General features: G+C 45.7%; 1 protein-coding gene across 2 annotated transcripts in view; it reads left to right on the plus strand.

Annotated features, from left to right (window-relative positions):
* LOC117347032 (oocyte zinc finger protein XlCOF6-like) overlaps positions 1–23,366 on the plus strand; it is a 49,860-nt gene that overhangs the window by 20,403 nt on the left and 6,091 nt on the right. The window contains exons 2-6 of one of the 2 annotated variants that reach the window (XM_033917328.1): positions 774–900; positions 2,718–2,831; positions 3,176–3,289; positions 21,368–21,493; positions 23,016–23,126. In XM_033917328.1, coding sequence (XP_033773219.1) covers positions 774–900; positions 2,718–2,831; positions 3,176–3,289; positions 21,368–21,493; positions 23,016–23,126 — 592 coding nt within the window. The remainder of the gene's footprint in view (positions 1–773; positions 901–2,717; positions 2,832–3,175; positions 3,290–21,367; positions 21,494–23,015; positions 23,127–23,366) is intronic. The other variant, XM_033917338.1, reaches the window with a different exon arrangement.

A 23,366-nucleotide genomic window follows, 5' to 3' on the forward strand; every position in this document is an offset into this window, starting at 1 on the left:
CCTCTGATAGAGAGGCAGCTAAATTTCAACATTAATGGCTTCAGTGGCACTTTGGCTGGATAAAATGTGGATTTTGAAAATGTTCTTTAAAAACAGACAAAAATAATTTTTGGATTTTAAGATCCAGATATTCCCAAATGTTTCTCAGGATACACAGAAGCGAAGATCTCAGTTTTTGCTTTTGAAACCAGGAGTTACTCTCATTGGTGGAACTTTTTATTTATTTGAGATACCCATACAAATGTATAGTGAGATATCAATCTTTGAAATATGTTTTCTTTGAACCTTCTCACCTAACTGCTTTTCTATCTACGAAGCACCTTCAAGAATTATGAAGTTTAGAGCTCTTAGAATGGAATTTTACTCTGTATCCGGGTGCTAGATGAAAAATCGTGTTTTACTATAGATGATTGTATAATTTGCTTAAATACTCTGTGTAATTTTGGATCCAAAATGGTGTACTTGAGAAAGTTTAGTCTATTATATTTTTTTTGCCTTTTTCTTTCTTCTTCCTTTTTTAATTTGAATCTAGACTATATCATTCTTTTCTGTACAAGTGTTTTACTTGATATAATGAATGAAATACAATAAATAAATAAAAAAAATGTTTGGGACAAGTACATTGGATCTCTAAGGGAGAGGAAAGTAGATAGCATGGTTAGGCAAACTAGATAGGCCATATGTTCTTTATCTGCTTTCATTTTTCTCTGTTTCTATTTTAATTCCATTAGCGCATACTAAGCTTTAGTAAAATGACTCTTATCTGTATACAGGCAGTGGTCACATTCAGCGACGTTGCTGCTTATTTCTTGGAAGTAGAGTGGGGCATTATGGGAGAAAGACAGAAGCAGCTATACATGAAGGTCATCAAGGAGATTCACAGCTTTCTTATATCACAAGGTAAATATGCTTGTCTATCAAGTTCCTCCCCCCATCCCCTTAACATTGCAGGATTTATTCAATAATTAATATTTATTTTTTCCAATGAGCACATAACATAAGAGGTGCCATGCTGAATCTGATAAAAAGTTAATTGACAAAAACAGGCACAGAGGTACAGCAGGGAGGCTTTAGCTCTCTATTTAATCAATTAATCTGTGCCTGCTTTGTCATGGGTAGAAGTGAGACAGCCTCCAGCTGACTATGTCTGAAGTCTCTGGTTTAATATAAAACAGCAACTTTGGCCAGATCTGCCCTAGAGCAGTGGTATTCAACCCAGTCCTCAGGGATCATCTGGTCAGTCGGGTTTTCAGGATATCCACAATGAATATGGATGACAGAGACTTTGAAAACCCGACTGGCCAGGTCAGTGTATCTCAAACCGTGTGCCGAGGCACACACGTGTACCTCCTGAGATTCCAAGTGTGCCACAGCACAGTGAGGAGGAAGAGAGGCCTGCCAGCTGACTTCCCTACGCGGTACAGCGCCAGTACTGCCCGATTTGCCAAAAGCTTACATGTTTCCCCCTTCTCTCTAGCGTCCTCTGGCTTCCCCCCTGGCCTCACGGTCTCACCTTTAAATCTAATTACAGCAGCCTGCAAAGGATCGCCGGTAGGTAAAATAATTTTATTTTCAATTTAGTGATTGAAATGTGTCAGTTTTGAGAATTTATATCTGCTGTGTATATTGTGTGTATATGAAAAATGAATGGAAAAAAATTGCATTACAATTAGTAAAGGGGATAGGATCTGGGGCAGAGTTTGGGTGGACCTAGGGAGGTCTGTGGTTGGGGTACTCAGTTGATATTTGTTAGACTTAGGGGGTACTTAGCTTGAAGTAGTTGAGAACTACTGCTGTAGGCAGTCAGCTGGCGCAAGTGCTGCTCCTTCTCTCCAGCCCTCTTCCCTGCTGGCACCCCCTACTGGCGTCTCGGGGCCCATCTGGAGGACCTCTGCACATGCGCGGATGTCGACGTGATGATGTCACACATATGCTTGATGCCATCACGACAACATCTGTGCACTTCTGGGTGCCTCAAGCCTTGGCCACTACTTTTAGTGTGCCCCACATCGAGAAAGTTTGAGAGACATTGGGCCTGGTGGTCCCTGAGGACTGGGTTGAATACCACTGCTCCAGAGGATAACCATTTTGCAATATCAGAAGTTGAGAACTAAAACTTCTGCTGAAAGACATGACATGCAGCTTAAACATGGAGTAGCTTAATGGTAAATGTAGTGACCTGAAAACCACGGAAACTGGGTTCAAGTCATACTGGAAAACTTTGTGACGTTGGGCAAGTCTCTTAACCCGCCATTGTCCAAGGCACAAAATAAGTACCTGTATAAAATATGTAAACAGCTTTGATTGTAACCACAGAAAGCTTCTTTATCAAATCCCATTCCCTTACCACCAAGTATGCTGATGTCACAGATCATGTTTTCTCCCTCTCATGGCCTCTAGGCAGAGTTATCTTTAAATCCCAGGATTTGGTTTTTACTTTTTGAATTCTCTTTGTAATAAGCTGGGAGTCCTCCCCAGGAGGGTGCATGGCCTCATAGAAAAGTGGCACCTGCAATGTCTCTAAACATGAATAGAAATGACTGTTTCAGAAACTCTCCAAGGTCTAATCTTAATGAAGTATCAGGTTGAAGATATTTCTTCTCATGAAAATACATACCTGCATAGACACTGTTCCTTCAGAACAGAAAAAAAATAAAACCTGTAGGGGAATCTGCAAATATAAGTGAAAATACAATTTTCCAATTTGTTATTGACAGGCTATTCAATTCTTAATCCTGATGTCTTGTTCAAGATTAAAAAGGAAGACGAGATATATCTAGCACAACAGTGTGAAGGGGAGGGAAAAGAATGTATGAATGACTCCACCATGAGTAAGTAAATGATCTGGATTTAAAGGGCTTTGTATTTTCAAAATGCTAGAGATGAACCATTAACCTTAAAGGTGTGGAAACTTTTTAAGTCTATCTATAATAATAAAATGCTAAGCGCGCATGCGCACTCTTAAGCCGTGTTCCCTGAGATCTGACAGAAAGAAAGAAAGAAAGACAGAAATACAGAAAATGGCTAAGGAGACAAAGAGAGAAAGAAATAAAGACAGACACACACACATATATCTAGCACCCATTAATGTAACGGGCTATAAAGCTAGTTTTGTAATATATCATTATCAGGACCTTGGCAAATCTTTCTACATATGTTTATTTTCTCATCATAGGCTTTCCAGTTGTGACATCTGTGTTCTCACTGAGTGTTAAACAAGAGGACGTTCTCCCTCTCATAGATCATCCTGAATCAAAGACAACTGAACAGATTCACCATCCTCTAGTGGGTAAGTATAAAATATAGGGGCTGCTAATTCAGCAGGAGCTGCTCCTACATGGATAAGTCCAGGATTTTCAGTGACACTATCTGGAAAATGCCACTGAATCTCCAGTGAGATCATTTTAGTAGTGTTAGGGCAGGAGTGTCAAACTTGGGCCCGCAGGGTAATTAAATTTGGCCTGTGAGAAAATACCCGGTTCCTTCCCTCCCTCCATCTTTTTGATCACCATCTCTCTCCCAGCTTCCCGGTCTCACCTTCAAAGCAGCCTGCAGAGGATCGCAGGCCGCCATAGCTTCCGCAGCACATTCCCTCTGCTGTGGTCCTGTATGTAAGAGGAGGGGCGGGACCACAGCAGAGGGAACATGTTGCAGAGGCCGACTGCAGCCTGCTATGATCGCTATAGCCAACCAGCGATCCTCTGCAGGCTTTTTTGAAGGTGAGACCAGGAAGTTGGAGGACACTAGAAAGAAGGGGGAAAACATGCGGGCGGGGGAGGGGGTGCCTGGTGTAGAAATACACGTAGGGAGGGAAGGAGGGGTCCAAAGAGATGTACATAATCCAGACTAAGGGTGGTGGAGGGAGGGAGGGAAGGAAGGTACAAAAAGGGAGAGAAGTTGGACACAAGGGATGGTGTGGAGGGGGGATAGAGATCCTGGATAGGAGGGTAGTTGGGAAGAGAAAGGGAGAGATGGTGGACCCTGGGGTGGTGGGGAAGGAGGGAGAGATGCTGGATGAAAGGGTAGTTGAGAAAAGGAAAGATGGTGGATCTGGGGATGGTTGGGTCCATCACTGCAGCTGCAGGGATTGAGACAAAAAAAAGAAAAGATGCCAGACTTCCGGAGGAGGGAAGGGAAACGGAAGGGGAGGACTGAGATGGAAGATGGATGGTTAGAAATTCACAAATGGGCAGGAGACCCTGGCAAGCGAGTTATCAGAAGACAAACAGAAACCAGAGCCTGGGACAAACATGATTTGAATAATGACCAGAAAACAAAAGGTAGAAAAAATAATTTTTTTTCTGTTTTATGATTAAAATATTGTGATTGAAATGTGATTGAATGTGAAAATTGATTTGTGTTTGAAATGTGTATCCTGCCAGAGCTGGTGTTAGACACAAGTGTGAACTAGGACCTAAAAGAGAGAGGAAAAGTCTTTTTTATTTATTTTGTTTACATCACAGAGACGGTGTGGGGTTGGAGAGGTTGTAACCTTATACTGCTACTAAGACTAAGGGGTCCTTTTATTAAGGTGCGCATTTAGCGTGTGCTAATCACGTGCTAAATCAGTTAGCATGCCTTAATAAAAGGACCTCTAAGTATCTTAATAAAAAAATTTGGCGTACAACTTAGCCTATGTTTTAGATTTCGGCCCCTTATGTGATTGAGTTTGACACCCTTGTGCTAGGGAGATTCAAAGGTGGAGCTTGGACAGAACCAGGAGTTTTTCTGTTAATGGTGAATATCATCAATACCTAGATAAGTAGTACCAGCCAATTTAAACCTGGATATTCAGTGCTAGTTTGTATGCAGATAACGCTGCTGAATATAAAAAGCACATAGCAGCCGACATGTAAAAAAACGCAGATCACTGCAATTTAAATATTCCAATTATTATTCATATCCTTCATATGGATTCCAGACTAATGATAGATAATGGAAAAGGAACTTATAAATAATATTCAAAAATTGCAGTATAATAAAAACAGGCTAGGAAGATAAATAAAAATAAAATAAAATTTATTATTTAAGAAAAGCTGAGGAAGAACATTGTTGACTCCAGCCCCATGGGCCGCTGAGAAAGACAGAAGAAGCTCTTTCGCCCAGAGGAACACCGCCAAGCTTTCTGGTCCAAAAAAGAGAGCACTAGAGCTCCCTTGTGAAGTGGCATCAAAGAAACTTGCACCTCTGGTCTTTCTGAAGGGGCTGGAGAGCGAGTAGCCCCATCCAAATTTCCCGAAGCTCCAGACTAAAGGTCAGCCAACATTGTAGACCAGGAGTCCACTACCCCTGAATGGAGTGGGCCCTGCAATGAGCCCACAACTCAACAGGCTAGTATCCATGCGAAGAGTTATCCACTCTGAAATCCGAAGAAGCTAGCCCTAGCTGAGAGCCACCCCTGAAGCTACCAGTTCAAATTGCTGCTAGCTGGCTCCATTCAGGATAGTTGCCTCTGAAGGGGGAAATACTTAGCAGAGATCACCAAGATAGGAGGGACTCCCGTCAAGGGTGCATAGGTGCTCTGACCCAGGGGATCGCTTCCAAAGAGGCTACCCGTGACCCAGAACCTGCAGATAAAACCAGGCCGAGAGAGTCAGACAGTCCAAGAGAATTCTTTCTGTTGATGAAGATTCTGTCTACGTGCCCTGAGAAGAAACACACGACCTTGTCTGGAGATAAAGAGAAACTCCAGGGACCGAGAGGACGCCAAGCGCCTTTTCCCAAACTTGCCAGCACCTGCATCAGAGACACTACTGTCCCCAAAGCACCTTCGTACACTCAACAAGATGGAGCCCGGAGCACCTGCTGTCCCAGGAAGGGTGGATGGGGACCCCCTGCTGGTGGAAAGCCGTCTCAACTACAATCACTTCACATTCCTAAGTTTCTTCAGTACCCTTGGATGAACACATCTGGCCCTATCGTATTGTTCCACCTATAGTTTAGCTAGCTCCTCATGAACACAATTTTCTAAAATCGATCAGGGTCTACCACACCTCCATCCCTAGTTGCGTTTGTCTTCTGTGGTCCCATTCCTTGCGCTTCAACTGTGAACATAGAACAGAAATATTTGTTAAGCAATTCAGCCTTATCTTTATCAGCTGCTACATATTTCTCCCCTTCACCTTTTGAGTCTCACAATACCACTTTTGCACTTCTTTCTATCATTAATATATCTATATATATCTTTCTATCAATATATCTAAAAAAGGTCTTGTTCCCCCATTTTACTGTGTTGGCTATTTTTTTCTTCCATTTGTATCTTTACTTTCCTGACTACTCAACTATCTTCTCTTAATTTTTCCAGATATTTTAGCCTTTCTTCCTCTTTCTGTAATCTTTTGTAGTTTATGAAAGCTAACCTCTTTTTCCTTACCAAAGCAGCCTTATTTTCCTCTTACTTTTACTTACTTTCCTTTAGAAAATGGTTTGTTGCCATTACAATAGCTCCTTTCAATTTTGCCTACTGCTTCCTATTTCTTCCAGATGTTCCCATCCAGACAACAATTCCTTGACGTAATCTTCCATCTGAACAAAGTTACTTCAATCTTTCCAAAGCAGAATATGATGCAATAAGATCACTTTCCAATAATTGTGATCTTATTATCAAACCTGCACACAGAGGTAGAGGTATAGTCCTACTCAGAAGAAGAAATTATACACAAGAAGTTTATAGACAACTTAGCGATACCCACTATTATCTACCTTTACCAAATGATCCAACTCCACGTTTGAAGAAAAAAATTGACAATATGATCGATGTTGCATCTGCTTCAGGTTTCCTCGCTCCAAAAGAAAAAAGATTTCTTCAAGACTCAACATCTACATTTACATGTTGCCCAAGATACACAAGTCCACAATCAATCCACCTGGTAGACCTATTGTATCAGCCAATGGATCTCTACAAGAACCTTTATCTACATTTGTAGATCACTTCCTCAGATCTTATGTACCTCCAGTTGAATCCTATGTTTGAGATTCCGGCCACATGATTTCTCTACTGGACAATTTTGATGGAGGCATAAATGAGATCATATTAGTTGCTCTAGATATCGATGCTTTATATACTAACATCTCGCGAAGCCGCTGCCCTCGCAATCATTGAGAATACATTACATAATAGAACGGTTTATTTTAGTGTTAGCCACGATTGCTTTAACAGAGAATTATTTTGAATTTGAAGACAATTTCTATCAGCAAATAAAAGGGACGGCAATGGGAGCAACTATGGCCCCTGATATTGCTAACCTATACATGGCTAACTTTGAATCCATATACTTACATGATCATTATATCAAAGACAACATTCATATGTATAAATGATACATTGATATTTTCATATTGTAGCACAGTAGTAGACAAGGTTTAGACACCTCTTTTGAATGGATAAGAACATAAGAATAGCCTTACTAGGTCAGACCAATGGTCCATGAAGCCCAGTAGCCTGTTCTCACGGTGGCCAATCCAAGTCATTAGTACCTGGCCAAAACCCAAGGAGTAGCAATATTCCATGCTACCGATCCAGGGCAAGCAGTGGCTCCCCCCATGTCCTCCCAGAGATCTGAATTTAAATTTTAAAATGAATTCTAATGAGGAAGAAATAAATTTCCTGGTTTGCTTATCTACAAGGATGATTATCATTTTTTCACCACCCTGTATAGGAAACCAACTGACCGCAACGCCTATCTTCACTACTCAAGCAACCATAGTTCTTAAGAATAACTTGCCATTTCTCAGGCTCCAGAAAATTTGCACTAGAAATCCAGACTTTGAAGAAAATGCTCAAAATATGGCCACAAGATTCAAACAATGTGATTACACCACATCCTCTGTCAATAGAGGTTACCAGAAGGCATGTGGCCCCGTGAAGTATTTTGTGCGGCCCCGGTTGAGGGCAATGCAGTGTTTTTCTCTGCTGCCCCCGGGTGTTTACCATCTTGCCAGCTCCCTCCTCTGTCTTGCTGCAGCATTTGCGCGGCCCCAGAAACATTTTTTTGGAACAATTTGGCCCAGGGAAGCCAAAAGGTTGGACACCCCTGCTCTAGATCAAGAGAAGAACTCCTTTTACCTGCAAACAAATCAGCTCCAGACATCGTATGCACCCTCTGAAGTCTGCCACTTAGCCAATCATTAACCCATGCAGTTAGTGTCTCTCCTAACCCTATCGATTCCATCTTGTTCAGCAGCCTGTGGTGTGGGACGCTGTCAAAAGCCTTGCTGAAGTCCAGCCTTCTTGTTACCCAGTCAAAGAAGCTGATGAGATTGGATTGGCAGGACCTACCCTTGGTGAATCCATGTTGACTGGGATCCCGGTGACTCCCCTCATTCAAGATCGTATCTAATTTATGCTTAATTAGTGTTTCCATGAGTTTACACACTATTGAAGTGAGACTCACCAGTCTATAGTTCGCAGCCTCTTCCTTGCAACCCATTTTATGCAGAGGAACGACGTTAGCTGTTTTCCAGTCCAAAGGAACTTTCCCCGTACTTAGTGAGAGATTGAAGAGCACGGCCAATGGTTCTGTCAGAACATCTCAATTCTCTGAGCACTCTTGGGTGTAAATTGTCCGGTCCCATGGCCTTGTTCACCTTGAGCCTTGTCAGTTCGCTGTAGATGTCTCCTGGTGTGAACTCAAAATTCTGAAACAGGTCTTCCGCGTTTTGTTTTGCCTTTAACTGTGGTCCGTGTCCCGGTGCCTCGCAGGTGAAGACTGAGCAGAAGTATTCATTTAGTAGTTCGGCTTTTTCGGAATCCGCTACCACGTAGTTTCCGTCCGGTCGTCTAAGGCGTCCGTGTTCCTTTTCCTATCACTAATATACCTGAAGAAGGATTTGTCCCCTTTCTTAATGTTTTTTGCCAGAGTTTTTTCCACTCGAAGTTTGGCCTTCCTAACTGCCGTTTTGACCGCTGCAGACCTAGTCCTATATTCTACTTTAGCTTCTCTTTTCTGCGAATGCTTGTAGGAAAGAAATGCTTTTTTCTTCTCCTTAACGAGGTGCGAGATCTCCTTAGTGAACCATTGGGGTTTTTTTGTTTTTTTTAAAAATATGTTTATTAAGACAAGAAACACATGGGCAGCCACCGCCCCCTACAATACAAAACAAAAGCAGTACAGGTGTATAGGAGAACATATCAAATTGGAGTCCAAACAGCAGAACAAGGTGCAAAGTTACAAACAAGCAAGGATAAATGACTGTATAGCAGAAGGAGGCACTTTACCCCTGCAAAGAACAGATAAGCTTGCAATAAAAGAGAACAGTGCGCTGTCCAGCACCCCTCGCCTATAATTTCTGATTAGAGGGAACTGCAACTATGAGGATCCCCAAACAATCCAACACATCCGCGCATCATGCACACCCCAGTCAAATTAAGCAACCTCCATTCACACCACAAACAGCCCAACAAACACACACTCACACTGTTATTGTTCCTGTTATTAAGGATTACACGATCAAGAACATAGTGGTACTTAGTTAAACGATACTACAATATGCTAACGCTTTGACTTGAGGCCCGCAGTACTTAGAACGGAGGGAGGGATACATGATTCAGGTGATAGCATACAAAATAAGCGGAAACACACACATTCAATGCAGGAACCAATCTCACAGAGTGGCTAAGCATCCTGAGCTAAGGACTTCCTCCAGAGGGAGCAATAGAGTTTCCAGTGGGGCTGGGGTCGGGACGCATAGATGTCCATTTCAAATCGTGCCTGCAGGTGCATCCGCGCAGTCCACATACCATATGTTGGTACCTCCTCTGTAGCCCAATACTTCAGGACGAGTTGCTTGCCCATGAGGAGCGCATGTAGGAGATACTTATGGGCAGGAAAGTCCAGGCCTTGCTGACTAAAATCGGTAACATCTCCCAATAACAATGCGGGTGGGTTCCAAGGCACAGAACACTGCAGGACCTTTGCCAAGTGGAGCTTCACTGAGGTCCAGAAATGCAGTTTGGGGCAAGTAAAGAATGAGTGGATATAATCACCCCTGTGGGAATTGCATTTAGAGCATGTGTCATCGCGCCATAAGCCCATATGATAGCCCCTAGCTCTGGTGATATAAGACCGGTGCAATATTTTGTATTGTGTTTCTTGCAGGCCCGAGGCCTTCACATGCAAGTAAAGTGCCTGAAAAAGGAGCCTAAGGTCGTCCACGGAAACCGGCGTGCCAAGCTCCGTGGACCTCTCACCCCCCAGGACACTGAGGCACCCCTCCCCGAAGTTGTCTCTCCCCACCTTATACCATGTAGAAATCTTGTTAGAATCAGTAGGTGTGGTAAGAAAAATCAGATCCAAAGGGCCATTTCTCCAGCCATCCCCATGAGCACGAACTAAGGAATGGAAATAGTGATGAATTTGCAGAAAAGTGTACATATGTGCAGGAGGGAGGCGCCATGCTGTCCGCATTTGTGCAAAGGAGGGGAATTCCCCCCCTCCTAGAGCCAAAACATCACCCACAGTCGTGGTGCGTGCAGTGCGATCTCTCAGGCCCGCCAGACCTCCCACTCCGGAAGCAAAGTTAGGATTCCTGAGAAGAGAGAGAAACGGGGATACAGTAGGCAACCTATTCTGAAGAGCTCGCCACCAGCGCCATGCCCGTCTGAAAGGAAGGAGGAAAGGTAGAACAGCAGAGCGAGGCTGCGCACCCCCTCTCCCCGCCCCATGAATAAAGGAGGAGAAGGACCAAGGCAGGCAGCATTCCTCAAGCAAAGAATCAGGGGAATAGCGCCGTGAAGAGACCAGTTGTTCATGAATCCAGCGGAGGAGCGCAGCGACATTATAGATGCGCAGGGCGGGCAGGCCCAAGCCCCCTCGATCCCTGCTCTGAGAGAGTTTGATTGAATTAATGCGCGCCCTCCTCCCCCTCCACACAAAGGAGCAAATGATGGACTGATAGGCGCGCTCGTCCATACGGGAAATCCAGACAGGTATAGTTTGCAGTGGGTAGAGCAATTTTGGAAACAGCACCATTTTTACCAGGGCCACGCGTCCCAAGAGCGATAGAGGCAGCGATTGCCATTTAAGACAAAGAAATTTGATCCGTCCAATGGTAGCAGATATATTAGCCTCGTACAGCTTGTGCGGGTCTCTATAAAGCATAATACCTAGATACTTCAGTTTTCCCGGGGCAATACCCACTCCGAGGTCCCTGCACCAGAGCTCCGACGATGAGCCCCCCCAACAAAAGAGCCTCCGTTTTTTCAAAATTGATTTTCAAACCCGAAAATACTCCATACGTTCGAATGAGGGACATCAGGGCAGGCATCGTCCGGTCTGCGTTATTAACATACAAGAGCATGTCATCAGCGAACATACTAATGCGAAATTCATTGGAGCCCACCCGAAGACCCTCCAACCTCACATCCTGATGAATTCGAGCTGCCAAAGGTTCGAGCGAGACAAGAAAGAGGAGGGTCGAGAGTGGGCATCCTTGACGTGTGCCTCGTCCCAAAGGGAAGGGGTTAGATAGTCCACCGTTCACCAAGAGTTGGGACGTGGGGCGATGATAAAGAGCCATCAACCAAGCGAGAAAATCCCCCTGGATCCCGAATCGTGCAAGCGTCCGGAATAGGTGGTGCCATGAGACCATATCGAACGCTTTTTCTACATCCAGGCTAGTGATGAGCGCCCTGTCAGAAGCGGCTCGAGGATGTTGTAACACTGCCAGGACCCGTAGAATATTCATGGACGCGTGTCTACCTGGTACAAAGCTGACTTGATCTTCGTGGATGAGTGTAGGTAAGAATTTATTGAGGCGCGCCGCCAATATATTAGCCAAAATTTTTACATCTTGGTTAAGAAGAGAAATGGGGTGGTAAGACCCCAAGGCGTCAAGTGGGTACCCAGGTTTAGGGAGAATAATAACATGCACCCTATTGTGTGTGTCCCCAGGGGGAGTGGTACTGCGGAGTCCCATAAAGTATTGTTGTAGGGAGGCTAGAGCCGGGGGATCCAGTAATTTATAGAATTCCGGGCCGAAGCCGTCGGGGCCCGGTGCTTTAGCCAGTTTGAGCTTTTTGATAGCAACCTGTATCTCCTCTCCCAGGATAGGACCATTGAGGGCAAGGCGTTGATTTTCCGTCAGGGTGGGTAGATGGAGGTTTTGAAAAAACCGATCACTAGCGGACGCTTCATAGGGTTGCTCGGCGTATAGGTCGGTGTAGAATTGCACAAACTGCTCTGTGACGGCCGAATGAGTAACATGCGTGACGCCTCGCTTGTCTTTAATGGAAGTAATAGTGTGACGAGTTTTGTGCGGGCGCACCAAGTTAGCCAGCAATCTCCCTGTTTTATCCCCCCAGCGATAGAGTTTGTATTTGTAACAGTATATATTACGTCTGGCCCTTTGCTCCAGAAGGAGGTTAATTTTTTCCTTAACGGCGTACATGGCTTGTTTGGAGGAATCGTCAAGACGAGAGATATGAAGAGAGCGAAATCTGGCGAGATCCTGCGATAGAGCCAAGAGCTCCCCATCTCACTTTTTATTCAAGGATGCCGTGTAAGCCAGTATGTGGCCTCGCATGACCGCTTTAGCCGCCTCCCAATAGAAACGGGGTCTACATCTGTAACTGAATTAGTGTTATGGAATTCATCCCATCGTTTCTGAAAGAAGTCTCGAAACTTCGCATCCTTGTAAAGGAAAGGGGACATCCGCCAGATACGGCTCGCGACCGTGGTCCCAAAATGTAAGTCAAGGCCTAGTAGAGCATGATCAGATACTATCAGTGGTGAAAGGCTTGCTGCCGATAAGTTCGGGAATAGAGAAGCTGAAATGAGGAAGTAATCAATGCGAGAATGAGACGAGTGGGGGTGAGAGTAAAAAGAAAAATCGAGTTCGGTTGGATGCAGCGTGCGCCAAGAGTCCAACAGCCCCAACTCCCTAGCAAGGAAGTGGACCCCTCTATTGAAATGGCCCTTTGGTACTGGCTTAGCCAGTCTACGATCCCACTAGGGGTGTGCAACAAAGTTAAAGTCACCTCCCAGTATGACCGGTTGAGGCAGGAGGGGTGCTAAGTGACCCACCACAGAGGTAAAGAAAGCATGAGAGTAAGTGTTAGGGGCGTAAATATTGCATAAAATTAAAGGTTTGCCCCATAGTTCACCCACTAAAATGAGAAACCTCCCGTTGGGATCATCAATTTGGCTGTGTAAGTGGAAGGGTATTTTCTTATGAATGAGAATAGCCACCCCACATTTCCGGGTTGTAAATGATGCAGAATGTACTTGTCCCACCCAGCCCCTACGCAGTTTCCCATGTTCCCCAGAGCTCAAATGGGTCTCCTGTAGGAATGCTATGTCCGTGTGTTCGCGCTTTAGATATGCTAAGATTTTAGTACGCTTAACTGGTGAGTGAATCCCATCTACGTTCAATGATTTAACATGTAATTGTACCATGTAACTTACAAATAGGCATAAAATATGCAGGAAATAACCAAAATATGAGCAGTGGAGGCCGTCCCAGCCTATGCCTCCATCCACTCATGAAATACTGAGTTATCTTGCTCATACAAGAACATTGACTCAACAGTGGAGAACTCATACAATCAACCAGGCGCCCCGCAAACAAACTCCTCATACAAACCCGAACCAAACACACAATCAATCCCCCAATCATTCTCCCCCAACCCTCCCACCTCAACCCACCCCTTCCCCTAACCCCAGCATGGAAAACCATGCTAAAACCCAAAGGTACAGAAAATAGAAAACAAACAACTCCGGGCCATGCCCTTAGTGAATAGGAACATCAAAACAGATAGAGCACAGAAAACTCTGGTAACATGTCTAAGTCCCTGGTGGAGCACATAGAGTCAGAGAACAATAAGAATAGTAGCCTCCAGTGAGGGCCCCTTAGCTCAGGCAGCCCCCTGGATGCCCCAATCCCTCCAACTCCTCAACTCCGGAGCAAGGTACGCTTGGGCGTGCGGGGGCAAAGATGTATGCTGCAGCGCAGCGATGGGGCAGCCGCCCAGCAGATCAGAAACAGTGGGGCGCCGTCATACCCGCACCCGCAGCCATGCCCAACACCGCAGCTCAGCCGGCTTGGCCTCCCACCAGGAGGCGGGAGAAATACTCCGAGGCCGTCGTTCCCCCTGAAGGCCTGCGCTGCGCTCCCGTAGGGCAATAATTTTCCGTCAAAGGGCGAGGTGGAACAGCCGATGATCTCAGGGCCCACAGTTGCCCCTGCAGCCAGCAATATGTCCATCCAGGGCACGCCTCAAAAGGCGACTGGGGTATGGCGATCTTGCTACGCTCCCGATATAGCAGGGATCCCCAGAGATTACAATAAAAAGCCCCTCGGAAGCTCTGCATAGTCTCCACAGTCCACCAGCGATTAAAGATCCGTAAGCTCCCCTCGCCACAAGCAGGGGTGCTAGATGTAATAGTGAGGGAAGTTGTGAAACAGTCCAAGGGAGAGTCATTCAGTCCCGGGCTCCTCACACAATGGTGCCGGCAGGCCCTGGATAAAACGCTCTAATTCGTTCGGTGTCTCAAAGTATTGAATTTTGTTGTTAAAGGAGACATGAGCTCTGGCCGGATAAAGCAGAGACACCCTTATATTGCGTTGATAAAGGGTGTTACAGTGAGGTGCCATTGCCCGGTGCCGAGAGGACACCTGTGGGGAGAAGTCTTGGAAGACGAGAATCTTCTGCCCCTCATAGACAAATCCTGCCCCGCGCCGGAATCGAGCGAGTACACGCTCCTTCAAAGCAAAGTTTAGAAAGCGTGCAAGGACAGGACGGGGCCGTTGTTCATTTTCTCTCCGACTCCCCACCCGGTGAGCTCTTTCAATTTGCACTTTCTCCCCCGAAGCGTCCATTTCCATAACGGACGAGAGCCACGTTTCCAAGCTTGTACGGAGGTCCACGTCCCTGATGTTGCTAGGCAGGCCGATAAATCTTAAATTGTTTCGGCGGCTCCTGTTTTCGTGATCATCCAGGCGCTCAAAGCATGTGGTCTTAGCGGTCTCCAGGGCCCGTAAGCGTTCCTCAAAACTGGCGGTTCGATCTTCTTGCTGGGCCACTCTGTCCTCCACCCGCTGCAGCCTTCCCGCATGGTTTTCAATCGTTTCTCTGAAATCTTCCATAAACGTCTGGATTTTCGCCAGTTTATCTTCCATGACGAGGGTAACAGATTTAGTGAGTTCCTGGATAGCCGCCTCCTGTATCGTAAATATCGGCACCTCGTGGCTCTCCGCCATCTTAGAGTCAGGGAGCCTCACCTTCCCACGGGTGTCCCGTTGTGCTCTCGCCGACATTCCCTGCACAAAACCCCTCAAAATTCGCTGCGATAGCACCCAATAACTCCAGGATGACAGTGGAGGGGAGATGGAAAATATTGGAATTCGATTGTGTGCAAATTAGCAGGTTTCAGGGCAGCATGGCCCGGAGCTGTGCAGAGGCACGTCCGATCAACTGCTCGGCATCACGTGACCCCCCCGAACCATTGGGGTTTATTGTTTCTTTGCCGTTTATCTACTGATTTTATGTAGCGACTAGTTGCTTCGTGTATGGGTGATTTCAGGGACGACCACATAGCTTCCACATTACCGGTCTCTGTTTGGTCCTGCAGCGTCTGATGGACGAAATCTCCCATGCGTGCGAAGTCGGTGCCCCGGAAATTGACTACCTTTGTTTTTGTGATTGATTTAGGGAAGCCTTTCCTAAGGTTGAACCATACCATGTTATGGTCGCTGGAGGCTAGCGTATCTCCTACCGAGACCCAGTGGCGTACCTAGGGTATGTGGCACCCGGGGCCCATAATTTTTTGACACACACCCCCATGTAAAAAAATATTTTTTGTAATAACCATGAAACTGAATAAATGGTCATAATAGAAACAGGCAGTGAAAATTTTATTTTATTGAACCTCATATATGTAACCATTATTCCAAACATACCATAACATAAATTATGTCTGAATTGTCATGACATCAGAAGTACATATGGAGTAGTTGCAGGTGATGCTTGGGACAGTTCTGATTGTGTTAGTTCGGTTTTATGTATTTTTGAATAGAAGGGTTTTTATTTCTTTTTTGAAGGTTTTGTAGTTTGTGGTCGAGGTCAATAGGTTGTAGAGTTGGGGGTCGAGAGTTGCAGCTCGAATGGCTAGGAGGTTGTCGAACTGTTGGTTTTTTTTGACGTTTTTGGTTGGAGGGTGTGTGAATGGTGCGTGAGTTCTCCTATGTCTGGTTGAGGTGGATTGAATTATTTAGCTGAAGAAATTAGTTACCCCCCATTCCACACACATTAATTCTCTTCCATTTTTGTTCCCATTATAAAAAACACTGATAAGTTCTCAGAAAAAAAAATACATTAAAATAAGAAGTGAAAACATAACATAACATAACATAAGAATAGCCTAACTGGGTCAGACCAATGATCCATCATGCCCAGTAACCCATTCTCATGGAAGCCAATCCAGGTCACTAGTACCTGGTCAAAACCCAAAGAGTAGCAACATTCCATGCTACCGATCCAGGGCAAGCAGATGTTTCCCCCATGTCTTAATAACAGACTATGGACTTTTCCTCCAGGAATTTGTCCAAACCTTTCTTAAAACCAGCTACGCTATCTGCTTTTACCATAACTTCTGGCCACTTCATTTTTAAGCTGAGATCTTTCCTTCCAAACAGAGACTTTGCTAGATGTCAAATACAGCACAAGGTAACTTCACACGGACTTAGCTGTGCAGGAAATGTGAATCTCCTCATACACTCACCATATAGTGCAAAAATGTGCAAAGGTCTGGTTTTTTCTTTCGATCACTACATAGACTAATGCCACACAAGCAGCGCTGTTACAAACATATTCTGTAGGTCAGTGCTAAGGTTAACAAAGTTTCCTTCCTTGGACCAGAAGGAGATACTGACAAACCACTGGAAGAGATCCCAAAACAACTACCCAGGAACAACACCCAAAGACCCACTCAGTGTGTGAACCAGTTGAGTGGAGTGGACTAACTGGGGGGTGAAAATGGGCCCGGAGTTTGCTCAGCAGAATTTCCCAGATCACCTCTTCCTCTCAACACATTGACACGCTGCCACCACCACCACTAGGAACACTCACCGGGTAGGCCAGCAATGTTACAAACTTTATAAAACACATTATTATATTTTCTTATAAAGCACATATTTTAACTGAAATCTCTGACATCCTCAGACTTGCCATTCACAAAAATAGAAGGAAGAAAAGTTCCCATTTCCTGCTGTCTCATGTCCCCGGCGTATACAATATTTTTCTTCTGCAGAGTGCAGACCCTTCAAAAATCTGACCAAATCCTCATTTCACTTGCATTATAAAGTACTGAGGATGCCATCTCTCCCCAATCCCAGGTCCTAAAGTTTAAGACAGTAGCGCAAACTAGTGCTGCCAGATTCAGGAAAAAAAATTTCGATTCGATTCAGCCTATTGAATTGGTTTATCGATTCGATTTTCCTGCCCAATTGGGTGTTTTTTTCAAACATCCTGGTGGGTTTATTTTATAGCTTTTTCACCCCCCCTTTGGCTTCTCCTAACCACACTGGCGCTGTGGTGTAAATAAAATAAAGAAACAAAAAGGACTTTTCCTCTCTCTGTTAAATCCTAGCTCACGTTTGCGGTCTAACACCAGCTCTGGCAGGATACACATTTCAAATCTGACATATTGTAATCACAAAACAGAAAATAAAATTAGTTTTTCTACCTTTTTGTTGTCTGGTTATTTTTCAAATCTTGTTGGTTCAAGGCTCTGGTTATCTTCTGATAACTTGCTTGCCAGGGTCTCCTTCTTTCTTCTTTCTCCATGCTAACCATCCATCTGCCATCTCTGTCCTCCCCTTCCGTTTCCCTTCCCTCCCCCGGATGTCTGGCATCTTTCCTTTTTTTGTCTCCCTCCACAGATCCACCTTTTCTTAACTACCCTTTCATCCAGCAGCTCTCCCTCCTTCCCCACCACCCCAGGGTCCACCATCTCTCCCTTTCTTTTCCCAACTACCCTCCTAATCAGTATCTCTATCCCCCCCTCCACACCATCCCTTGTGTCCAACTTCTCTCCCTTTCTGTTCCTTCCCTCCCTAAAACCCATGTCCATCACCTCTCTCTCTCTCCCCTCTATTTTCAGACCCATTATTTCTTCCCACCCAAAGTCCGTCATATGCACGTCTCTTTGAACCCCTCCTCCTTCCCTCCATGTACTTCTACACCAGGGCCCCCCCCTCCCCTGAAGGCCTGTCCCCCCCTTAAAGGTCTGCATCCCACCCCTGAAGGCCTGTCCCCTCCTTGAAGGCCTGCCTGCCTGCTCCCCTTGAAGGCCTGCCCCCCCCTGAAGGACTGTACCCCCCTTGAAGGCCTGCACCCCCCCCGAAGGCCTGTCCCCCCTTGAAGGCCTGCCTGTTCCCCTTGAAGGCCTGCCTGTTCCCCTTGAAGGCCTGCCCCCCCTGAAGGCCTGTCCCCCCCCTTGAAGGCCTGCACCCCCCGAAGGCCTGCACCCCCCGGGAAGGCCTGCATCCCCCCGAAGGCCTACACCCCCCTCGAAGGCCTGTCCCCCCCTTGAAGGCCTGCATGCCTGTTCCCCTTGAAGGCCTGCCCCCTGAAGGCCTTTCCCCCCTTGAAAGCCTGCACCCCCCGAAGACCTGCACTCCCCCAAAGGCCTACACCCCCCTCGAAGGCCTGCCCCCCTGAAGTCCTGCCCCCCTTGAAGGCCTGCCCCCCCTGAAGGCCTTCCCCCCCAAAGGCCTGCACCCCCCCAAAGGCCTACACCCCCCCTCGAAGGCCTGCCCCTCCTGAAGGCCTTCCCCCCCTTGAAGGCATGCACCCCCCCGAAGGCCTGCACCCCCCCGAAGGCCTGTCTCCCCCCCCATCCACAAGGTCTGCCTGCCCGCCCCACCCTGAAGGTCTGCTGCCCCCCCCACTACCTCAAAGGACCCCACCACCACCACCACGAAGCACTGCTCATTCCCCCGGCCTCCCCGCTTCATTTCCCTGGGGAAATAACCTACAGCAAGATCGCGCGATGCCAGCGATCTTTGCTTGCTTCGGCTGTTTCCTCCGCTGCGGTCCTGCCCCTCCTCTGACATCAGAGGAGGGGCGGGACCGTGGCGGAGGAAACAGCCGAAGCAGGCAAAGATCGCTGGCATCGCGATCTTGCTGCAGGCTGTTTCCAGATGCGACACCGCGCGCAGTGGGGGGGAACCGGACCGGACCGGGAGCACCCCCTCAGGGCTTGGCATCCGGGGCGGACCTCCCCCCACGCCTCCCCCTTGGTACGCCACTGCCGAGACCTCTGAGATGCTTTCCCCGTTGGTGAGTAACAGGTCGAGGATCGCCTGGGCCCTAGTGGGCTCCGTTACCATCTGTTTGAGACGTGCTCCCTTTATGGAGTTTAATAGCCTCCTGCTGCTGCTGGTTGTCGCTGAAAATGTGTTCCAGTCTGCATCAGGCATGTTGAAGTCCCCTAGCAGTACAGTGTCGCCCCGTAGAGTGATATTCTCTATGTCTTCAATTAATTCTGCGTCCATGTCTTCCAGTTGTCTTGGGGGTCTGTATACCACACCAAACTTTGGCCCATGGGTAATAAAATTTGGCCCACCAAACAATTCCTGCCCACCGTTCCTTCCTTCCCTCCCTCCCTCCATTAGATGCAGCACAGCTCCACCAATGTGAAAGGAGCCGCGTTGAAATTAGAGCCCTGCCGCCGCACGTTTCATCTGCCACGGTCCCGTACATCAGAGGAGAGGTGGGACCATGGCAGAGGGAACATGCTGCGGTGGCAGGGCTTCAATTTCGACGTAGCTCCTTTCACATTGGTGGAGCTGCGCGTCACCTGATGGCTGCAACTGGAGATGGTTGTGTGCTGTTGGGCCCCTCTTTGGCCTCTATTGCCTGTGCCTGGCTCTGGAGCTGCACGTTCACACCAACAGCTGGGCCATGCAGATTCATGGCGGCGCCCAAGAGGCAGCACTTCAGTTTCCTGGGGTTGATTGATACCGCCCGCTTTATTGTGATATAAACTAAAGGAAAAAGTATTAAAATACTGCCGGTAGATGGGAGGAGCCTGGAGAATGAGGCATAATAGATTGCAGAAGCCCTCGAAGCTCCAGTACTGTCTACTTGTCTGACATTGTTCTCAGCCCTCTTCAAAGTGCTCTTTACTTACTTGTCATTACTTTCTGTGCTTCATGGTGCCCTCTACCTACTTGTCGCGCTGCCATCTCTGTGCTCCTACCTGCCTCTCGCTGTTTTTATTCCCGATTCTTGGTGCCCTTCACTGTACTTCTCCTTTTAGTGCTCTATTTACCTAACACTGTCTTTCTCCTGCTTCTTAGTGTTTTCTGATTGCATGTCACTACCTTCTACCCACTTCTCAGGTCTGTTGTAAGTCAGGTAAACCACTTTAGTTGTACCACAGAAAGGTGGTGTATCAAATGCATAGCCTTTGACCTTATATAAACATCAACGTATTGGGACATATTGGGACTGTTTCCAACAGTGGCTATGCCAGATCACAAGTATCTCTGTGTTGTGGATGCTCCCTCCTGTGTCAGACTGCTGGGGGGGAGGTGCCTGTCTTGAGCTGCTGGGATGAAGCGAGGGAAGGGAAATGGAAGGGAAGAAGAAAGAAGGAGACCCTGGCAAGCGAGTTATCATAAGACAACCAGAGCCTGGGACCACAACATGATTTGAATAATGACCAGACAACAAAAGGTAGATAAAATATTTTTATTTTCTGTTTTGTGATTACAATATGTCAGATTTGAAATGTGTATCCTGCCAGAACTGGTGTTAGACAGCAGGTGTGAACTAGGTTCTAAAAGAGAAAGGAAAAATATTTTTTATTTATTTTATTTACATCACAGAGCCAATGTGGGGTTGGAGAGGTTGTAACCCTATACTTCTGCTGCGACTAAGGGGTCCTTTTATTAAGGTGCGCATTTAGCATGCGCTAAATCGGTTAGCGTACCATAATAAAAGGACCCCTAAGTATCTTAATAGAAAATTTGACCCACGACTTAGCCTATGTTTTAGATTTTGTCCCCTTATGTGATTGAGTTTGACACCCTTGGTCTAGATGTTTGGCACCTAACTTTACCATCCTTTATAGGATTGACTTCTTAGTGCCTAGGTGGAGGTAGTTCAAGTTTCAAGTTTTATTGTGTTTAATATACCGACTCTCACAAGATGGAGCTAGGGTGGAAACCATTTAGTATCTCTTGCAATCCTAATGTGAAACATCTTGCCTACTTGTATAGCATTCAGATATTGGCACTGTATAGATAGCAACCATTTACGTTGCTGAATATACTTTTTTTTACATGGTGCAGCTAGTGTTTAAAAGTGTTATGATTGCTGGTTATAAAAATTGACCCAGTTGTAACAATGTTTCTATAACAGGCTCCACCAATATCAAACCTGCCATTTTAATCCGATTTAAGGAAGATGGATCTAGGATTGAGCCCCAGGGATCTGAGGACAGAGGAAGCCTGCCTAACACAGGCACATGTGAACTACATGAAGCAGGTGATGTAGCTTGGTCTAATCATTGATTCAAATATTTTTTACAAAGAAGATACATTCTCTGGACCCCGCTTGAAGGCCTGCATCAAAGCTCTTGACTTCTGACCTTTGTGTAGATAATTTTTGTACTGTATTCTCTTGCCTTTTCATTTCTCCTTTTCTCAATATTTTCCCATTCCCTCTTTGATTTTTGCCTTTCAATAGTTTCTTCTCAATTTCCTTCTCTAATCTTTCCTAATGATTCTACTATATTTTCTTTTCATAAACAATCATGTTTTCTTTCCAGTCTCTACTCTTCTCTCTTATGAAGACTAATTTTTCTTAGTCCCTTTTTCATGTCTCTTTTCCTTCCCTTCATTGTTTTTTTAATCACCTAGATTCTATAATCTATGAGTTTTTATAATTTTTCTTCCTTTCCACTCTATTTTATTTATTACAAGAAATTTTTTATCCTGCACTATCCAACCATTATAGGTCATTGTGTATGTCTTAATGCTGTTGCGAGATGCCAACTATTGATCAGCAGCACTTTGATTTTTCTTTTGAAAGGTGGAATACCTAGAACATTAAACTAAAGTAACTTAACTAAAGTCACCTTTTCTACCATCTGCAGCTTCTGGGTAGGGTTCTGTGAACCAGACAGTGATGGCAACTGGAAAGAGGCAGACAGGAGGTGTTGTTACTGGAAGAGACTAGAGGAAAGGACTATGATGGTCCTCTCTGAGATAGGCAGGAAGAATGAGGATGACTAAATTGGCAGCAGGAGAAGGGAAGGAAGTGGGAAAGCTTATGCTGGAAATAAAGAGCTGCATAGGAACAGGGTTAGTAGGAATCCCACGGTTACCAGGGGGATTCCTTCTGCGTCTGCAGGAATTCTGTGGGAATGGACACAGGCCATTCAGGGTTCCTGCAGAAGTGTAATGCCAGGTCAGCCTACCCATGCTTTCCTTTTGCTGCAGTCACCATCTCCTCGCTGATCAGGAGGCAGGACTTGACAATTGCCAGGCACGTGCGTCTGGTGACTGGTGATTAACAAGTATGGCCTCCAGCCCTGCTTCCTGACACAGTTACTACTTTTTTTATAGGTACAGATGGAGATGGAGAAGATTACTTGAGGAGACAGATAGAGATGGAGGAGATTGCAGCAGGGACAGGCGAGGACAGGTGAAATTTCTGTCCTCATTCAGCTCTCTAGCTGGAAACAAAGAGGGAGGGAAGCAGGGTGGCCCTGTTTCGCACTCAGCCTTCCAACAAGAGCAGCAGGAGAAAAGGGAAGCAGGAAGGCAGCAGCAGGTTGAAATGAGCTACAGTTTTCATTCACCATTGTATTTTGGGAATTTGTGTGCCTACCCTATCATGGTTCCTTTTCATATCTTCAGAGAGACTTTAACACCTATCAGGGTGCTTACTTACATTTTCAGAGCTTACAGGATTTCCATCATCTCATTTTAGGCCAAGTATTGCTATTCTCGAGTCAATATTTGAAGACTATTTAAAAGCTGAAATGATTCTCACATTTTTCTAGCAGGTGCTCAAGGTTGCAAACCTGACTCTATGGTACAAACCCTAAATATAGAAGAGCCTTGTGTCAGTAATCTACTGGGTGGAGGAGAGAAGGATACTGATATCCATAAAGGTAAGGAAAATTTTCATTTATATTAAAATCCTTCCTGTGTTCCTAGGATAATTTCAAACTTTACATAAAGAGAGAAAAGCTTACTATTAGACTTATCATCTTAAAAACCACTAAATCTTAAGGGCTTAGAAATAAAAATCTAAAGTACTTGGTTAGTAACTATAATCAGAGAATGGAGGTGAGAAAGATAATACACAGAGCCAGCAAGATAAGATCAGACAATTTTTTTTCCTCTGTTCT

Source organism: Geotrypetes seraphini, chromosome 1, assembly GCF_902459505.1.
Source record: "Geotrypetes seraphini chromosome 1, aGeoSer1.1, whole genome shotgun sequence".
Lineage (NCBI taxonomy): Eukaryota > Metazoa > Chordata > Amphibia > Gymnophiona > Dermophiidae > Geotrypetes > Geotrypetes seraphini.